The sequence below is a fragment of the Cyprinus carpio genome, chromosome A20 (assembly GCF_018340385.1).
Source record: "Cyprinus carpio isolate SPL01 chromosome A20, ASM1834038v1, whole genome shotgun sequence".
Classification (NCBI taxonomy): domain Eukaryota; kingdom Metazoa; phylum Chordata; class Actinopteri; order Cypriniformes; family Cyprinidae; genus Cyprinus; species Cyprinus carpio.
The window spans coordinates 2,116,557-2,135,283 of record NC_056591.1 but is presented as its reverse complement, the minus strand read 5'-3'; the positions used below and the strand labels follow the sequence as shown (position 1 = coordinate 2,135,283).

The following is an 18,727-nucleotide window of genomic DNA, read 5'->3' as shown; positions in this document are numbered from 1 at the left end:
TGTCCACACATGATCTGACTGACCTTCTTCAGTCCATCCTATCTGAGGTATAGCAGAACTGAAAGCCTCACAGAAACATCAAACTGTCTTACAAGTTATCTGCTGCATCCTCCAAAACCTAGATGAGGAATTGTGCTTCATTTGCATATTTCATTCAATGAACCAGGAGCTAAAACAACTCCAACAGTGCGTGAAAATAACGCTAACAGCAGGCTCAATCCATCCTGTAGAGTTACATGAAAAATAAAAGACAGGACTACCAACTTTCTTTTCTTCTTCATCGCAGAGGCCACAAATCACTACAGGAGGAGAATGTAAGAACTGGTAGGAAACCTTGAGCCTACATCACAAAGACAACACAAAGTGCTTGAGTATTTTAAAATAAGTGCTTTTCGTTCAGTACTGCTGGGGGCCTCCAAAGCCTCATGTTGCATGGCCCAAGACTGCCAAATGAAGCAGAACACAAGTGCCCCCACAGACCGCTTGGGGCCCACGGGAGCCTTGGAGCATTTTGCACATGCTGACTTCCTATGCAATGAGCGCACCATAAGCACTGTATAACTATGCATTAGAGTTTGTTTGGTGTGTCAGTAAAATAATCTGTTTTTATGACATTAACATGTATACAGCGTACTTCAGTGTGTTATTGCATTTTTATCAATGTCAGCTTAATCACCCCTTTAAGTCAAAAAGCAAACTGTGGTTGGTGGTGTTATATTTCACTGAGATAATGTCATCCTACACAGGCAGTTCTCTGCAGAATAAGCTACAAAATAGATTGTATGCTGTAAATCAAGGGTCTGGCTTAAGCATATTGTTGTAGTTGAGACCAGTTCATCAGTCTGAGTCAGAGACAGTCCGAGACAGACAAAGCCCAGAAGACCTGCTTAGACTAGTCTTAAAAACTTCTCATCATCTTTTTTTTTTTCTTCAAGACTGGTCAAACATTTTTTAACCTGTTAGCCAGCACCCCCCATTATGGGACTCACAGCTGAAAGTGCCCTATCTAACTTAAAATTGTAACAGTTCCTTACTTCAGTGTGTTACACACATAATTTTGGTGTCTTTGGAAAGAAGACCCTTTGGGCTGTACTTTTTATCAACCAGAGTTGGTAATGCTCAAAAATATTAAAAGTTATAGACACTGAAGTGCCTTGAAATTTTTTTACCACACTGAATTTTTTTTTTATTTGATATAAAAATACATGAAATCAGTCCTGGAGCAATCTAGAAAAGTAATGGGTTGAAAGTCAAATGTCTCATGAGTTTATATTTCAAATCTGAAGGAGATACCATGAAAAATTAGATTCCTGCAACCATTTTTCTGAGACTATCTCTAGTACTAATAATATCTTGTATTGAAGGGTTCTACAAACTACTTTAGTCATTAAACCCACCACTGCATATTTTTTTTCAACTATTAAACACTAGACAGAAACTTAGACATCATATAAGTGATTTATTTGAGCACTAGAAAGATACAATAAGAATAATTTGAGTAAGAAAAATAAGAAAAATAAAAAAGACATAAAAAATCATGCCAAATTACAGAACATCCTGAGATTGCTAGAAATGCAGCATTTACAATAAATTACAATGAAAATACGTGCTGAAGGCCAGTTATAGAGATGGTAATCATACAAATGTGCCATAAAGTCAATAAATCGCACTCTATTCATATAGACGGCATTCACGTCGATAGCTGTGATTACACAGTAATAGCGAGCTGATTTGCACTCAAACAGATGGTAATCATGCAGATACAGGCACATTCAACATAAAACACACTCACACATATATAAAAAATGTAGAACAATAAAAAAAAATAAAGAAAAGGCGATCGCTAAGTTTCGCCTCCATCAGATGACAGGTGCGTCAGAGCGCGCGTCACCAGCTGTCACGAGAGAGTGCCAGAATTCAAATAAACAATCTTCCGCTTTTTTTTTTTGGTGTATCGTGCAAGATTAAATTTGTCTCGTTTCATTATCTACAAAAAAAAATTTACACAAACAAACAATGAAGACACTCTCTTAACAACACAGTCGTCTAGGTGCAGGTTAACAGGTTAAGTCAGTTACAAAAGGTAGTTTGGTCAAACTAGCTCTGAAGACACAGTCTTAACAACAGAGTGGCTGTGTTTATGGAACTGGCCCCAGAAGAGTCAAGACTGACACCAGAAGAGGGACGAGTCTGAATCAAGACTGAGACCAGAAGACGGATGACTCTGAATCAAGACTGAGACCAGAAGACGGATGACTCTGAATCAAGACTGAGACCAGAAGAAGGACGACTCTGAATTAAGACTGAGACCAGAAGACTGACTAGTTTGAATCAAGACTGAGACCAGAAGACGGACTACTCTGAATTAAGACTGAGACCAGAAGAGGAACGACTCTGAATTAAGACTGAGACCAGAAGAGTGACTAGTTTGAATCAAGACTGAGACCAGAAGACGGACGACTCTGAATTAAGACTGAGACCAGAAGAGGAACGAGTCTGAATCAAGACTGAGACCAGAAGAGGGACGAGTCTGAATCAAGACCGAGACCAGAAGAGGGACGAGTCTGAATCAAGACTGAGACCAGAAGAGGAACGAGTCTGAATCAAGACTGAGACCAGAAGACGAACAACTCTGAATTAAGACTGAGACAAGAAGACTGACTAGTTTGAATCAAGACTGAGACCAGAAGACGGACGACTCTGAATTAAGACTGAGACCAGAAGAGGGTCGAGTCTGAATCAAGACTGAGACCAGAAGAGTGTCGAGTCTGAATCAAGACTGAGACCAGAAGAGGGTCGAGTCTGAATCAAGACTGAGACCAGAAGAGGAACGAGTCTGAATCAATTAAGATTGACAGAAGAGCTAGTTTGACCAGAAGAGGGACGAGTCTGAATCAAGACTGAGACCAGAAGAAACAAGACTCAAAAAAAACAGAGACCAGAAGAGGAACAGGTCTGAATTAAGACTGAGACAAGAAGAGGGGCAAGTGTGACTCAAGACTGAGACCAGAAGAGGAACAGGTCTGAATTAAGACTGAGACAAGAAGAGGGGCAAGTGTGACTCAAGACTGAGACCAGAAGAGGGACGAGTCTGAATCAAGACCGAGACCAGAAGAGGGACGAGTCTGAATCAAGACTGAGACCAGAAGAGAAATGAGTCTGAATCAAGACTGAGAACATAAGAAGGTTGTCTTAATCGAGACCAGAAGAGGGTCAAGTCCGATTCAAGATAAAGTCCAGAATATAGGGTCTAGTCTGAGACAAGAAGAGAGTCTAGTTCAAATCAAGAAGGTTGAGTCAGAGTCAAAACTAAAACCAGAAGAGGGTCTAGTCCAAGTCAAGACAGAGACCAGAAGAAAGTCTAGGCCGAGATCAGAAGAGGGCTGAGTCTGGTCTCAAGTATTCAAGGCTGCTAAAGCAGTCGAATTCAGCCTGCAGCGTGATTTGTGAAAAAATAATTAAATTGTAGATATAGTCATTAATCACTCATACATGTGCACAAATACTTGCTTTTCATCTGAATCAATTCGTTTTTCTACAGTATATGTGAGTAGCTCACAGCAATGACAATATGTACAGGTATAAAGAAAAATATTAGAAATTAAATTTGACAGCTCAGGTATTTCATTAAAAGGACGTGTTTTTTTAGACCTAACCTTGTGTTAATCTTCGCTTTCAGGCAGCTATTTAGAGTTAAAGAGCAGTAACTGGTTTTCACTTTTTATGGTCAGTGTTGTAGTATGATTAATATTCCCCAATTACCAGTTTTGAAGGAATTTGGTAAATTCCTATTTGCCTTACCCCAATATCAGTAATTAAAGAAGCAAAAAGCTTATTCTAGACTGTATTAAACACAGTCTAGCATGTGTAATGCATGTGCTCTCAAGGGTAACACCAAAGTTTAACAGATAAATAAAATTAACCAGCATGACACCGTGTGTATAAGTGTGTATGTCCAGTATGTGTTTTTTCCACAATTAGCAGTACCAGCAGAGAGTGATAATGTTGTATACTATGTTGGGATCTGGAACACTCTGTGTGATAGGGACACACCATCAATCAGCAATCAGAGATATTTTAGTAGCTTAATTCATCTGGAATTTTACCATCTCCAGCAGTGACCCAGTGCAACCGTAATTGCTTGTACCAAGCCAGAAAATCCATCAAATTCATCAGCAAGTGCACAAATTGTTACTTGCGCCAAGATTAATAAATGGCTTCCAAAAGCTCTAAAATGTAGCCTGCTATCCATGTAAACAGCATTTGTTTATCCATGTAAACTGTTTTCTCTATTCCAATGTTTCCTATTTACTCTACTGTTCATGTTTAGAATCACAATGAAGTTATCTTTGAAAGAACCCAACTCTTCAAGGCTACATTAAACTGATCAGCGACTGATTATAAGTGACTATTTCAAATAAATTCTGTTCTATAATAAAAATCCTCTTGTGCTGCACAACCAATCTCAACTGTGCTAATATTAAGCACCGCAGTATCAAATTAGCATATTTTAATGATTCTTTAAGGGTGAGACGATACAGAGTTTTCTTAAGAGACTATAGTAACGGCTGCTACACATGATGCTTAGTAACCACACCATGGAAGTCAATGAGGACCAGAAACTGTTTGATTACCAACATTTCTACAAAATATCTTATTTAATCCTTAAGAGAAGAATGAAACTCATATAGATTTAGAACAACTTAAAGGCAAGTAAATGATAACAGAATTTTAATATTTTGGGTCAGCTATCCCTTTAAGGCTGTATGAGTGTTATTATTAATGGTCAACTTCTTGTTGGAGCATTAGTCATGAAACCCTCAGAAACACAGGAGTCATGAGGGCCACAGGCACGGGAGGGTGGCTTAAAAACAAGGACATTTTAATAGTTTTCCATTTATTTCCACAGATCTGTTCGGTTTGACCCATTCAGGTTGATTTACGGACCATTAGCAAACAAGATCTTGACAGCTATTACTCCACTGACAGAATGAGCCATCAGCCAATCCCAGCAGAGTGTAGGCATCACTTCCTCTCTAGTAACAGCCATCACATTCACGTCAGTTATAGGAGCTCAGTGAGAATGCAATGAGATGCTGCCTCCCACTGAAACTTTATCTGCTGTTGAAAAATGACTTCCTCACACATTATTTGATCTCTTATTTTTTATATCCGTCAATTATTTTCTCATTTGAATTTTCCTGGGGCACCACTGCTTCTTTGGAGAAACACTCCTACTCAGAAGCAGCATAATTAGGTTGCTTAACTTTCAGAACGGGCTTTGTGTCGCATGATCGTGAAGCCTTGAAATGCTGTCAAGGGAAGCAGCTCACTAAGTTTCAGAAAAGAGTCATAGAGACATTTAAAAGAAGTCAAATCTGCATATGAATGCCAGTTCTGTCAATGTGACCACATTACAAGACTATCACGAAGATGAGTGAGAACAAATGCAATATCCATAAAGAAGAAGCAAAGAGAGATACAACTATAATTTTTGAAAACACTGATTCATGAGAAAGCAGTGGTGAGGTATTGCCTGCCAAGCCCAACAGGACAGACCTTCAACAGGCCAGAAAACAGCAGGGGGCTTCACGGGACCTCCAGGAAGTCTTGGCCAAGGGAAGAGTAAAGTGACAATCCTTTTTTTCATACCATATGCCACACAGGTCCAAGAACACACGCTTCTTCAGAATTTCTTCACATTACAGGAACAGTTCTTTTTAAAAGCTCTGTTATCCAACAAAATCTGTACATTTACAAGAATACTTAAGAGGTGACAATCCCGCCGCCACAATGCTACAGTGTTCAGAATGGCTAAAAAACATCACTATGTACTCGCTATGGTGAAGACTTTGCACTTTCTGGTTTTAGTAAGGGTTTTCGGTGTTTTGACAAAAATGTCCTATACATTTAATGAATCTCATCATATTCAATCAGTTTAGCTGATTTTACTCCGACTAAAACAGAATATAATGTTTTGTTGTATTTTAATAAAGCAGTAAGCCCCAAGAAACTGTGGTTTACAGTGAATTTATAACAGCTAAGGGGCGTTGTTAGGTAGGACTGTAAACAGAGCAAATAAAACAGAGCAAATAAAGTGTAATGTAAAATGGTTATTCCATAGTAAAGGTTTCACAGAACAAACAGAGCAAATAAAGTGTAATGATATTAATAAAAACAGTAGCTATTCTTCAACCAAACAATGTAGTTCCTCACAATCAGTTGTGTTTGCAATAAAGTGGTTGCCGAGCAACACACAAAAGTAAAGAAAGGTGTATGTTTGTAGAGTAATTTACAACAGCTTCAAACGCGGCTCAACCAATCAGAATCAAGGACCGGAACTATCTGTTTTATAATAATAATTCTAGTTTAGCAAAATTATGTGTCAAAATTGAACACACCAAAATGTGAAATGTATAAACATTTATCAAGGATGCATTCACTTGAACAAAAGTGACATTTATAATGTCACTGAAGAGTTCTGTTTAAAAGGGCCTCTTCTAGTTTACTAATCGATTCACAACACACTCAGAACGAGGACGGGCCGCATTACTAACACTGAGAGCAGCTAAACAAAGCAAACTCAAGAATCTCCCACATGCTGCTTGTCAATGAGAACTCCAGCTGGGCTCCACAAAACATATCTGCATTAGTCTCTAATACACTCATTTTAAATAAAAATGTAATAAATTCAGCTGGTGATATGTACATAGTGCTTATGCGAACACTATAACTCAAGTGAATATTAGTCTTCAGAATCATCATTGGACAGGCTCAATTAATGCCTGTGCCATCAATCGTAAAAAAATGATGGATCAGAGTGTTCCTTTCAGTATGGTAAGCAAGCAAGACATATCCAAGCGTCCCGTCTCAAATGCAGACTGTGCACCATGTGATTGCCTGGATTTATTTGACGTATACTGCACTTCAAGAAACAGAAAATGATGCAAGAAAATTCAACGATACATTTATTTCCTCCCAAACCTTAACAAATAAACTGAACAACATAATTTATTAGCATCCAGTCGATATGAAATCAAAGCTGGCCATATTTTGTCCTGATACACATTCTTTATGATTCAATACTGCATGTTCAATAAATCAAACTTAACTTAAAGCTACTTGAATGTATTGCAAAAAGCCCTATACAAAACTAATTTACTAGACCTCATTTTTATTTTGGCTGATGACACCAAGCAGTTTATATATGTATATGTTTATATATATGTATATCCCATTTCAATTGGAAATAGGCTAAATTACAGACGTAAAACGGGACCTATGTGACTTACTTTCTTCTAAGCAACACAAATAGAAATTTTGTAAAATATTTATGCAGCACTTGGGTGGTGACTTCTATAGACAAGCTTTAGAAAGGACAAAATATGCACCTGACTTTTGTGCTATAGTCCACATATTCTGAAGAAAAATTATTATTATTCAGCTGATACGAAGATTATACAGTAGAAGATTATTATTGAATTCAAGCCTGCTGTGTCTAAAGGTGACATTTTTTAATGTAAGATTCCTGATTTAAATCTGAGAGCTGCATTTGTTCTTTCCAGAGCTGACAGTATCTGACACTAAACCTTTCCTTTTGTGATTCACAAATGATAGTCAGAGGTTTGGAAAGATATGATAGATAATAAATGATGGCATGATTTTAAATGTCGGCTGAAACACCTCGTAGTAAATTCAGCATGTGCTAATGCCAAAAGCAATTCTTAATTAAATAAAGAACAAACAGGAGTGTATTTTTGTTATTGTTACTGAAAGGCACTTACGTTAAATTTAATGATGTCGTAGATGAGATACCGCGGGACAGGCTGGCCGTTCACTTTGTCGACAATCATCTCCTGCAAAAAAAGACGATGACTATAAGAAATGCAGATATACTGCCCATAAATCAAGCCTATTAAGATCAATACGATGTAACAATGTAATAAAAGTTTAAAAAATCAATATAAGATATTTAGCGTTAAAACTCAAGCACAGACACAAATTAAAGAATAGTAATGTTAAGTTAATACATGGGGTCCAGATGTCCAAGATCAAAAACGTCTTCTTTCAAAAACAAAAACAATAAAAGGATTTTTTTTGACTGGCCTGGTCGGGACAGTGGTTCAAATTTTTACTTGCCCCGCCAACATTTTCACTAGCCCTGCCAAGTGGGCAAAAAAACACGTTATATAGTATTCTAATAAATAAGCTTGTACGACACCAATATTTTAGATGCCAGTTACATTTTTACAATTCTTGATTCCAATTTCGATACCACAGCAAAAGAGACCATTTATTTTTAGAACACTTTAAGGGCTCTATCATAGACCCAGCACAATGCGGCGCTAGGCGCGATGTAGGGGTGCACGATTAATGATAATGAACGTGGATTTGCGCAGCTTGTCAGTTAACAACGGCTCTGTGTAGTAACACCTGCTCTGTGTGAAATCAAGCACCTGATGGAATTTACCGCTGATTAGAGAACCAGCTTTACTGACGAGATGCGCATTAATTATCGGCTGATATTTATTGTGCACCCCTAGTGCGATGCAAGTGTTTTTTGCTAGTTTCAGCCCGACGCAGTTATAATTTTCATGTCCTGCACCACGTTGTTTAAATAGCAAATGCATTTGCGCCATTACTGGTCTGAACATGAGGTGTGTTCAGGCGCATTGCTGGCGTGTTGCTATATTGAGGCAACTGACATAGACTGTGCCACTGACCAACTGAAACCTGGTCTAAAGTCTTCCGCAATATATATTTTTTGTTATTTAAAGTGTGTGTTAGTTATATGCGCCAAAAGGCGGCTGAACAACGCGTGTACAGTACACTCTGCTTATTACACACACAGGGACGCGCAGCAACACACAACCATTTTTAAAAATTAAAGGATTCAAATGTAAAAGATTATTATTGTGTACATAAATATAAAAATGCCTACATATCATAATGGATAGTCATTGCAAATATCAGAATTACGCGCACAAGCAGATCCGTTTCCTTGCTAGAGAAGCGTTCCGTTTTTCAGCTGGCTTTTAAAGTGAATGGGAGATGAGACTCTGATTGGTTTATGGCATGTTATGCCTAAAACACACCCAATACTATTACATTAAGAGAATAGGGAAAACCCTTTTAGACCATGTGGCGGGCGCACTGACCATTTTTCCCATCCTTAAACAAGCAAGAGTGGATTCGGACATGCCACAAGTGCAATTGTGCCGTGCGCTTTAGACCATGCGCTTAGATCGTTAAAATAGGGCCCTAAGAGACAATACATGGATGCAATATGATACACAGATTGCTTTCTCGACTGTTTACCTTCACTGAAGACATACTCACCAAGATGGGCATTTTGACATAATTCTGTGTGCATTTGTTCATTCAAGCTAAAGAAGGCGTGAAACAGAACCTAATTCTGTGTTTGCTCTTTGTCTGAGAGCAAGATCCTCTTTAACATTTAAAGAAAGATACATTAGCTCACAATACTGACTTATTTTTGACCATCTCATGTAAACCAAACCTGTGAGCCTCCACTAAGTGTAGGACTAGAGCACATCCTCTCTGCCTAACCTGATTAACAGGCTTTCAAACCATCCAATAACTCACCCCATCCAGAAGCGTGTTGGAAAGATGGGTGCGAAGATCCTTCCGGAAAGGAAACTCCAGGTTGGCTATGTGAAAGACCGAATTGTCTCTGTCAATCATATGGACTTCGTCTTTTGCATCTATCAACATCATGTACCTGTAAAAACACAAGAGACAGAGTGATGAGATCGAGTTTCATTTACCCCTACCCCAAACAACTCTATGATATGTAAATAATTGTTTAAAAAAATATTTAAAACAGTCCATTATCTATATACATATAAAATGCTGCATCAAACAAATTCATAAAAGTAGGTAAAAAATGTAGATAATAAATCAACTCCACAGTGGATTTCAAGTGTTCAAGGGTTTAAGGCATTCCAGTTCAGCCTATTGCAAGGGTTCCAACGTAATCAATGACGTATATCAATGTGACGGAGGGCAAGGCATAAAAAACAAAGCAGAACCCAGCCCAAGTTTCACTATGACAGACCAAAGTGACTCTGAGAGTTTTCCTTGTTAGGGTTGCGTAATTGTCTATTTGGAACGGTGAAAAAAATCTAAAGTTTGCACAGTACTTTCTGTATGCACAGTACTTCTGCATGACTTTCTATTACTAATTTTGATAAAACTGATATGATAACTGATATGTACCCCAGCAACTGCATTGCAACAACCTAGCAACTCCCCAAGTACCTTAGCAACACATAGCAACACCTTAGCAACCACCCCAGTACCCTAGCAACCGCATAGCAACACATTAGCAACCCCCCGGGTACCCAAGCAACTGCAAAGTAACACCCTGGCAACTACCCCCCTGGCTACCCTAGCAACTGCATGGCAAAACCTTAGCAACCACCCCGGGTACCCTAGCAACCGCATAGCAACACCCTAGCAACCATCGTGGGTACGCTAGCAACCGCATTGCAACACCCTAGCAACTCCCCGAGTACCTTAGCAACCACCCTAGGTACCCTAGCAACCGCACAGCAGTTGATATTGATAAAAATATTTGCAAGAAGCATGGTTAAAAGAAACATTTCAACATCTTAACATGGCGGTCAAACTGTTGAGTGATGTTTCAAAGAGAACTATGTTAGATTCAAACTTTGGATTGATGATTACGCAAAAGGGTTGGTATAAAGAACACCAAACAGGGCTACAGTGTGACATATATGGCGCATATACATATGCAGTGCACATTGTATCAGCTGCAGTTCTGGTGCCTCCCTCCATCTCAATATAATCCACAACGCCACATACATTCACATCAGTGTTAGCTCAGTGGTAGTTTTACTCTCACTGCACTGCACTACACTTACAGTATGTGCAATCACAAAACTACATTATTTGCATCTGCTTTATTAAAGCCATACCGGTTAAACATTTCATTCACGTGCTGTTCTGCATGCACTTTTTCTAAATGCGTACTCATGAAGCACGCTCACACTAAGTTGTCTTTCGCGTCTTATCGATTTTGCGTCTAATACTGTCAAAACACACAAGGTTTACAGATAAACAGAGTTGGTTATGTTTGATGAAATGAAAGTAAACAGTTGAGAGAGAAACGCTTGCAGCTCTTAAAGGGACAGTAGCTACTAAACATGCTGCCGACTGTCATTAAAGGGATAGTTCAGCCAAAAAAATACATTTACGTCATTATTTACTCACATTTTGTCCCAAACCTATATTAATTTCTTTCTTGTGCTGAACACAAAAGAAGATATTTTGAAGTATGTTGGTAACCAAACAGTAGCTGGTCCACATTGACTTAAAAAATAATATGGAAGTCACTGGGGACCAGCAACTGATTGGTTACCCACATTCTTCAAAAATAACTTTTATGTTAAACAAACAAAATAAACTAATTCAGGTTTAAAACAACTTGAGTAAATGATGTTAATAAAACAACAAAACACAGAGAAAAATCAATCATTGCTCTCAACTGATGAACTTATCATCAGTCAGTTGCTTAAAAAAAAGTGTAATTGATGTATATAGTGTAAATAGTGTAACATTTGTTCATTCATTTTCTTGAATGTTACTGCTAAATATTGTACCTGAAAAATAAAGCACTGTTTGTTTTATTTGTATATTATGTGTATTTGTTATGTATATCTCTTTTTTTTTTCTCTAATAACAAAGATTAATGACAGAGATTTTTATCTGTGCTCACTTTGGCCTAAATGTCTGCCATTCTTTTTTATTTTATATTTTGTTAAGGTGTAAGAGGTGTTATGTTTCTGCACTCTTCCATTTTTAGCAAATTAAGAAAACACTTTGTCTAAAACAATATTTGTGATGGTTTGTATTTTTGCGCTCTGTATGGAACATCAGTGCCTGTTTCAGTGATGAACTCCATTACTTGTATTTGTTTTCAGACGTGATAACAGATGTTTTATACTTGTGCTACAACTTTTTGGCCTGTGCTACAAAACTTTCAACCTCTGTAGCACCAGTGCTATGTGAAAAAAAAGTTAACGTACAGCCCCAAATACATTGGGGACCCTTTGAGGACCCTAATAATGACCAACAAATACAAAGAAGAATTTACTAATAAGAAACACAATGTTACAAGTAAACGATGGAAGGTCAAATAGAGGTGACTGGAAAATGTTGCGGCTACAAAACAAGAAAGAACAAGAAGGAAAGAAGTCTAGTCAGAATCAGTAGCTCTTGGATGTTTATGAGCAGAAATTAGCAGCTGAAAAGAAAAGCACTGATTAAGAACATGCATCCCGGTGGCATCGACACTGCAGGAACTGATGAGCTGCAAAGCCTCATTTCATGTGGTTCACTTCCATCAGAAAAATTAAGATAAATACTTTTCATAATGGACATAATTAAACAAAGAAAAAATAAATCATGTGAGGTTTAATCAAGTGAAATTTAGCAGCCACTTCAGAGGTCATGTTTCTAGCATAGATGATAAATTGAAGACTATCAACTCTAAAACAAGATGCAAAAAGGACATAAGTAAAAGGAGGCTCAGAGAAAGCACGCAGCTGAAAAGAGAAAGGGATATATGCTGTATCAGGATGTAAAATAACTTTCCAGAGCAAACTAAATGCATGACGGATGACAGGGTGTGAACATCAGCGGTGTTGAGAAGCTACACTCAAATACAATACTTAGGACTAAAATTAAACATTTAAGATTTATTTGAATTGCATGTAAAAATTTTTGGTTAACTAATTTGGTTTACACAATTTTAACATAAACTAATAAACTTAATGTGATGCAAATTTGCCAGTCATTCATAAATGAAAAAGGTAAGAAATAGGGTTCTAGATTTAGATTTCTATATTAATAAAAATAACCGTAGCATAGTTTATTATTATCTATTTGCATTTAAACAATATGTTCAAAATTCATTTATTAAAATTTATTTAAATTATTTAACAATCAGCATAATTGTGATTTATTCCGTTAAATGTATGAACATAAATTATGGCTAGTTGTGGGACAAGCTAGTTAAAATGCATGAGGTTTAAACAAACTGCATCTATTGATGATAAATATATAAACCCATTTTTGTGCATTTACAAGACATTCAGTTTATTAGTATTATTACAGAAATCCAACTTGTTTCATGTATGCATGAGTGGCAAATATGCATCACATAACATTTGCATAAGTTTATTAGTTTATGTTAAAACTGCGTAATCCAAATGGATGGAAATTTTTTATGCAATTCAAGTACACAGATCCTAAATTTGGGTCTACTGTATATATTGCAGTCTAAAAAGCAACTGAGCCCCTCACTTCACTGCAAGCTCAATAGCACTGGTTAGGCTCTCCCAATCATTGTTGGGAAGTCATCGCCAGCATTCAGAAAGACAGAGTCATCATACATATCAAAGTCTGTGCAGTTACAGAAATGTGTTCATCATTACAACTTAATTTCAATATGATCAGCTCGATTCCCTGTTTCTGCAGCTCAGACCAACACAAGCACAAGCAAAAGAAAATTACTCTAACTCTGCACAACTATGCAATCACAGTCACAAAAGTAACTATCTAGACACCGGGACAAGACCACAGGAACCAGATGAGTCCTCTGCACAATCTGACTTTGCTGCAGCCTGGAATTGAACTGCTGGTTTTGTCTGGTCAGAGGAGAACTGGACCCCCAACTGAGCCTAGTTTCTCCCAAGGTTTTTTCTCCATTCTGTCACCGATGGAGTTTTGGTTCCTCTGGCTTGCTTAGTTGGGGACACTTAATATCCAGTGATATTGTTGATACTATTTAAACTGAACTGAGCTGGACGATGACATCATTGAATTCAATGATGAACTGCCTTTAACTGAAAATTGAGTGTTTATTATTGTCATTTTGCATTGACACACTATTTTCCTATTTAATGCTGTACAGATGCTTTAACACAATCTGTATTGTTAATAACGCTATATAAATAAAGGTGTCTTGACTTGACAAAGCTAAGAAATGTCTTGTTTTTGACTTACTAGCAATAACTAGCATTAACTGTTTAACTGTAGCATTAACAGCGCAGGATGTTCTCAGAGTGCAGTGAGGAGCTGAAGATCTCATGCCATCACATTTATATTCAGCACGTCGTCCATGTCATTATATGCTATTGGCCTTTTAGATGTGAATGAAGGTGTCTTCAGGGAATAATGCAAGAGTGTGAAATATGACATATCCCAGTCACGTATTGAACCGACTGAATGAGAACACATTTGACTTCAATAAACAACACTGCTTGGCTCAAACGCTGACAGTGTCTGCCCACATGCCAAAATGAAAAAAAAAAAAAAAAAAAAAAAAAAACTCTTAAGATGTGGTTTTGGACTAATTCTGCAATCATTTTGGAAATATTTCAAATTCATTTAATAATAATTAAACATTGGATTAAACCTTCAACTAAACATGATGGATTGCAATGCTCAATTCAAGTCATACATTTGTTAGGGGTGTCCCCGAATAAGGATTTTCATAGTCGAATTGGAATTTTCTTATCTATTTTATTTCTCGAATCATGTGTTTGGGGGCGGGGGGCAAAATACATTAACAAGAGTCAAGTCAGACATTCGACAGCCATAAGTACTGACACACAGGGAAAATGTGTAACGGACGCCTCACAGATACAAAAATAATGTTTTGATTAAAAGGTAGTTAACATTAAACATCAGCGAAACCCTAAGAATTCACAACATTTTTTATAATAGTGCTCTCTTTAACATTATGTATATGACAGTAGTTATTAATGTTTTGCATTTTTGTTTTGAGCTGCGCGGGCTGAAGATGACCAGTAGAATGAAGTATTTGATAGTAGGTTTTTAATCAATGGGATTTAACTCATCATTTATCTCCTATAGAATACGCTTTGTTATTTATACAACATAACGTTAATATTACGAGTTATAGGCTATCTGCACAAAATGCCCTTAATGCATGAACGTGTCTGCGTGGCTCTGAATGAACTCCTTTTGTGGACGTGTTCTTCACGCAACAACGTGCAGAATCTCGGCAACTAAACTCTAAAAATTCAAAAAGCTGTTATTGTAATAGTGTTCTCATTATAATGTTATGTATATGACAGTCCCAGTCATAGTTATTAATATTACACACTGTTGTTTGTTCTGCTCGCGCTCTATCTATAGGGCTGGTTGGATTTATTTACACACGTTAAAATATTTATTTAAAGCTTCTTTCTTTTCAGATTCTTATTTACAGCATTATCTTAATAGGCTATATATTAACTCTGGGAGAAAACCGGTAGTTCTATGTGAAATCAGACATTTGAGCTCCCCCATACAGCCAAAACGGCATGATCATAACACCTTTGTGATTATTTGACTGTGAGATTGGTAGTCGAATAAGGCTCCTCCTAACGAAGTGTTGACTATTCGGGGTCCCCCCTAATTATAATAAAGTATAATTTTCTAAAGTAAATCCAGAATGAGATGGAGAAGCTTTAGAGCTCATTACACTTTTTCACTGTATCAAGTACACCAAACAGCTAGAGCATTATACTAAAAAATAAAAACTTGATTACTAAACATAACGAAACACTTCTAATTCAAATGAATGAAACAAACATGGGACAAATGAAGACAGGTGACATTCTGTGTCATTGACATCAAAGTGCAATGTGTTTTCACGCACCAAATGTGAATATGTGCCAATGAGATCTGAGAGCTCCAGCTGAGAGGAAGATTTTCTTACTGCTCCTTACACAAAGCCAGCACATGCTTTGACTGGATTCAGATGTAAATGAACTACTAATCTGTTACAGAAGTAAAGGAATAATGTACATCAGGCCGGTTATTATCGTGAAATAAACACGACAGGATGATCAGGACCCCAATGTGAAGTGAAGGGGGGTTCTTTTGTGATTACAAAGATTGCTCCACACTCTAAAATCTTTTATTTGATTTAAAGCAGGGGATAAAAACAGACGTTTTAGCTATCTGCCTTTTAGTGTCTGCTTGTGTCACCTGCTTGAACTGAATTAAAAGATTTTAGTGTGCAGACCACTCTTTGTAATTTTGTGATAGAAACAACTAGATGTACACTATATCGCTTATTGCATGGATGCTTGCCACAAAAGTAAACAATCTGATACAAAATATTGATTTGAGTTGAAATATTCTATTAGCTCACTAAACGCAGAGAAAGCAGGTGGTTCCTAGCAAGCTGTTTTGAGCAAGATGAACGAACAACCATTAACAACAGAAAGGCAAAGCTTTAACATAAGGTTTTTAACCACATAATTAATTATGGTAAAATTAAATATTGATTTGCGATGAAAGTTAAATTGTTACTCATTAGCCAGGCTGCAAAATAAACCCACTGTGAGTGTTAAATCAGAGTAAGGTTGCTGTCAAGGAAAAAACATCATCATCTGGCTGTTAACTTTATATGAACCTTTAACATTACATGGTTTAAATCAAACTGAAAGAAGGCCAGTCTGTCGCCCACTGACGTAAATATCACGAATAATTCATTTCGATGACACAGATACTAAATCACATATTTGTCATGACTCACAGTTATTTGGAAAATTATCAGAAGGTTTCTTCCCTCTCAAGAATTTCTTGTGACACATTTACATTAATGTTTACATCTGAATAAAGGCTTAAATTAAATCTGTTCATCATATAAAGCGATCAAGTGTCTTCAGAAAATTTGGACAAACAACTCAAATCAATGGAGGGAGAGAAATATCTCAGATTTAATTAAAAATATCTTCATTTCTGGTCTGAAGATGAAAGCAAGTCTTATGGATTTGGAATGACATGAGGGTGAGCAAATGATGACAGAATTATAATTTTTGGGTAAACTATTCCTTTAAATAAATAAATAAAATGCAGTTTCATGGTCTGTTTACGGTTATTACATTTTCACAATTCACTACATATTGAAAACTGGTATCATATTAGACCTTGAAAAACCCACAATTGTCCAGCTCTCCTCTTCTTTTGTAACAGAAACTATGGGCTCTCTCTTTTCTAACACTAGATATGATTGCATTACGCTTAAAAAAGAAAACATCATGGTCATGGTATTACGAGCTCACTTGTGCCTTATAGAAACTTTTACTTCTAGTTACAGAAATGCTCTAAAAACCGCTAGATCTACTTACTTTTTGTCTCTTTTAGAAGAAAACAAACACAACCCCAGGCATTTATTCAATACAGTGGCTAAATTAACAAAAAATAAAGCATAAACAGGTGCAGACATTCCTCAACAGTACAGCTGTAATGACTTGATGAACTTCTTTACTATACTAGAAAAGGCAGTATCCATTCAGCTATATTCCTTCTTAGAGAGAAATGGTATCTGTGAGGATTTCCAGTCAGCATATCATATTACTGAGACTGCTCTCATCAGAGTTACAAATTACTTGCTCCTATCATCCGATCATGGTTGTATTTCTCTATTAGTGCTAATGGATCTTAGTGCTGTGTTTGACACTATCGGCCACAACATTCTTTTGAGTAGACTACAAAATGATGTTGGCATTAGTGGAATTGTCATGGTTCAAATCTTACTTATCTGACCGTCATCGAGTCAAAGAGATATCGAATTGATAACAAGTACGGTATGGAGCACCACAAGGCTCAGTACTAGGACCGAAGCTTTTCACACTTTACATGTTACCATTGGGAGATATCATCAAGAAACATGGTGTTAGCTTTCACTGTTATGCTGATGTTACGATATATACCAATTCGTAAAACTAATGAAATGTATAGCTGATATAAAAAACTGGATAATTTCCTACTGCTAAATTAACAATAAAAAGAATTCATAAATAACCTAAATGTTAGATTCATGCATTCATGACCACAACATTGTCTTACACTTGATGGCTGCTTTGTCAATTCTTCCTCATCAGTTAGGAACGTGTGCTATTTGATAGCAAATTTTCTAAAAAATCATGTTTTTAGCATTTGTAAAACCACATTTTTCCATATTAAAAAAATATAAATTAAATTATATAAATTACGACCTATGCTCTCAATGTCAAATGCAGAAATGTTAATTCATGCATTCATGTATTCATTATTGTAATGCTTTATTGGGTGCTTGTTCTGCACGCTTAATAAACAAACTGCAGTTAGTCCAAAATGCAGCAGCTATAGTTCTCACTAGAACCAAGAAGTATGACCATATTAGCCCGGTTCTGTCAACACAGCACTGGCTCCCTATTGAACAAAGAATACATTTTAAAATCTTGCTAATTGCTTGTAAAGCCCTGAACGATTTAGCTCCTCAGTACTTGAGCAAGTTCATATTGCATTACAGTGCTTTACATCCACTGCTATCTCAAAACTCTAGCCATTTGATAAAACCAAGAATTTCAAAATCAACTGCGGCAGCAGATCACTTCCCTATTTAGCGCCAAACCCTGGAACAATCTACCTAGTGTTGTTCGGGAGGCAGACACACTCTGTCAGTTTAAATCTAGATTAAAGACCCATCTCTTTAACCTGGCTTACACATAACACACTTACACATTTCTGTCACTCAGATCCGTCAAAGAATAGTTAGGCTGCATTTATTAGGTCAACCAGAACTGGGAACACTTCCAATAACACACTATGTTCTTGTTACATCGTAAGAAGAATGGCATCTATGCTAAAATTAGTCTGTTTCTCTCTTATTCCGAGG

The 18,727-nt window shown here is 36.9% G+C and overlaps 1 protein-coding gene across 1 annotated transcript in view; it reads right to left on the bottom strand.

Moving 5' to 3' along the window:
• Positions 1-18,727, bottom strand: part of rngtt (RNA guanylyltransferase and 5'-phosphatase) — a 92,116-nt gene that overhangs the window by 47,321 nt on the left and 26,068 nt on the right. The window contains exons 9-10 of the mRNA XM_042777344.1: positions 9,607-9,742; positions 7,785-7,856 (exon numbers count right to left, since the gene is read on the bottom strand). Coding sequence (XP_042633278.1) covers positions 7,785-7,856; positions 9,607-9,742 — 208 coding nt within the window. The remainder of the gene's footprint in view (positions 1-7,784; positions 7,857-9,606; positions 9,743-18,727) is intronic.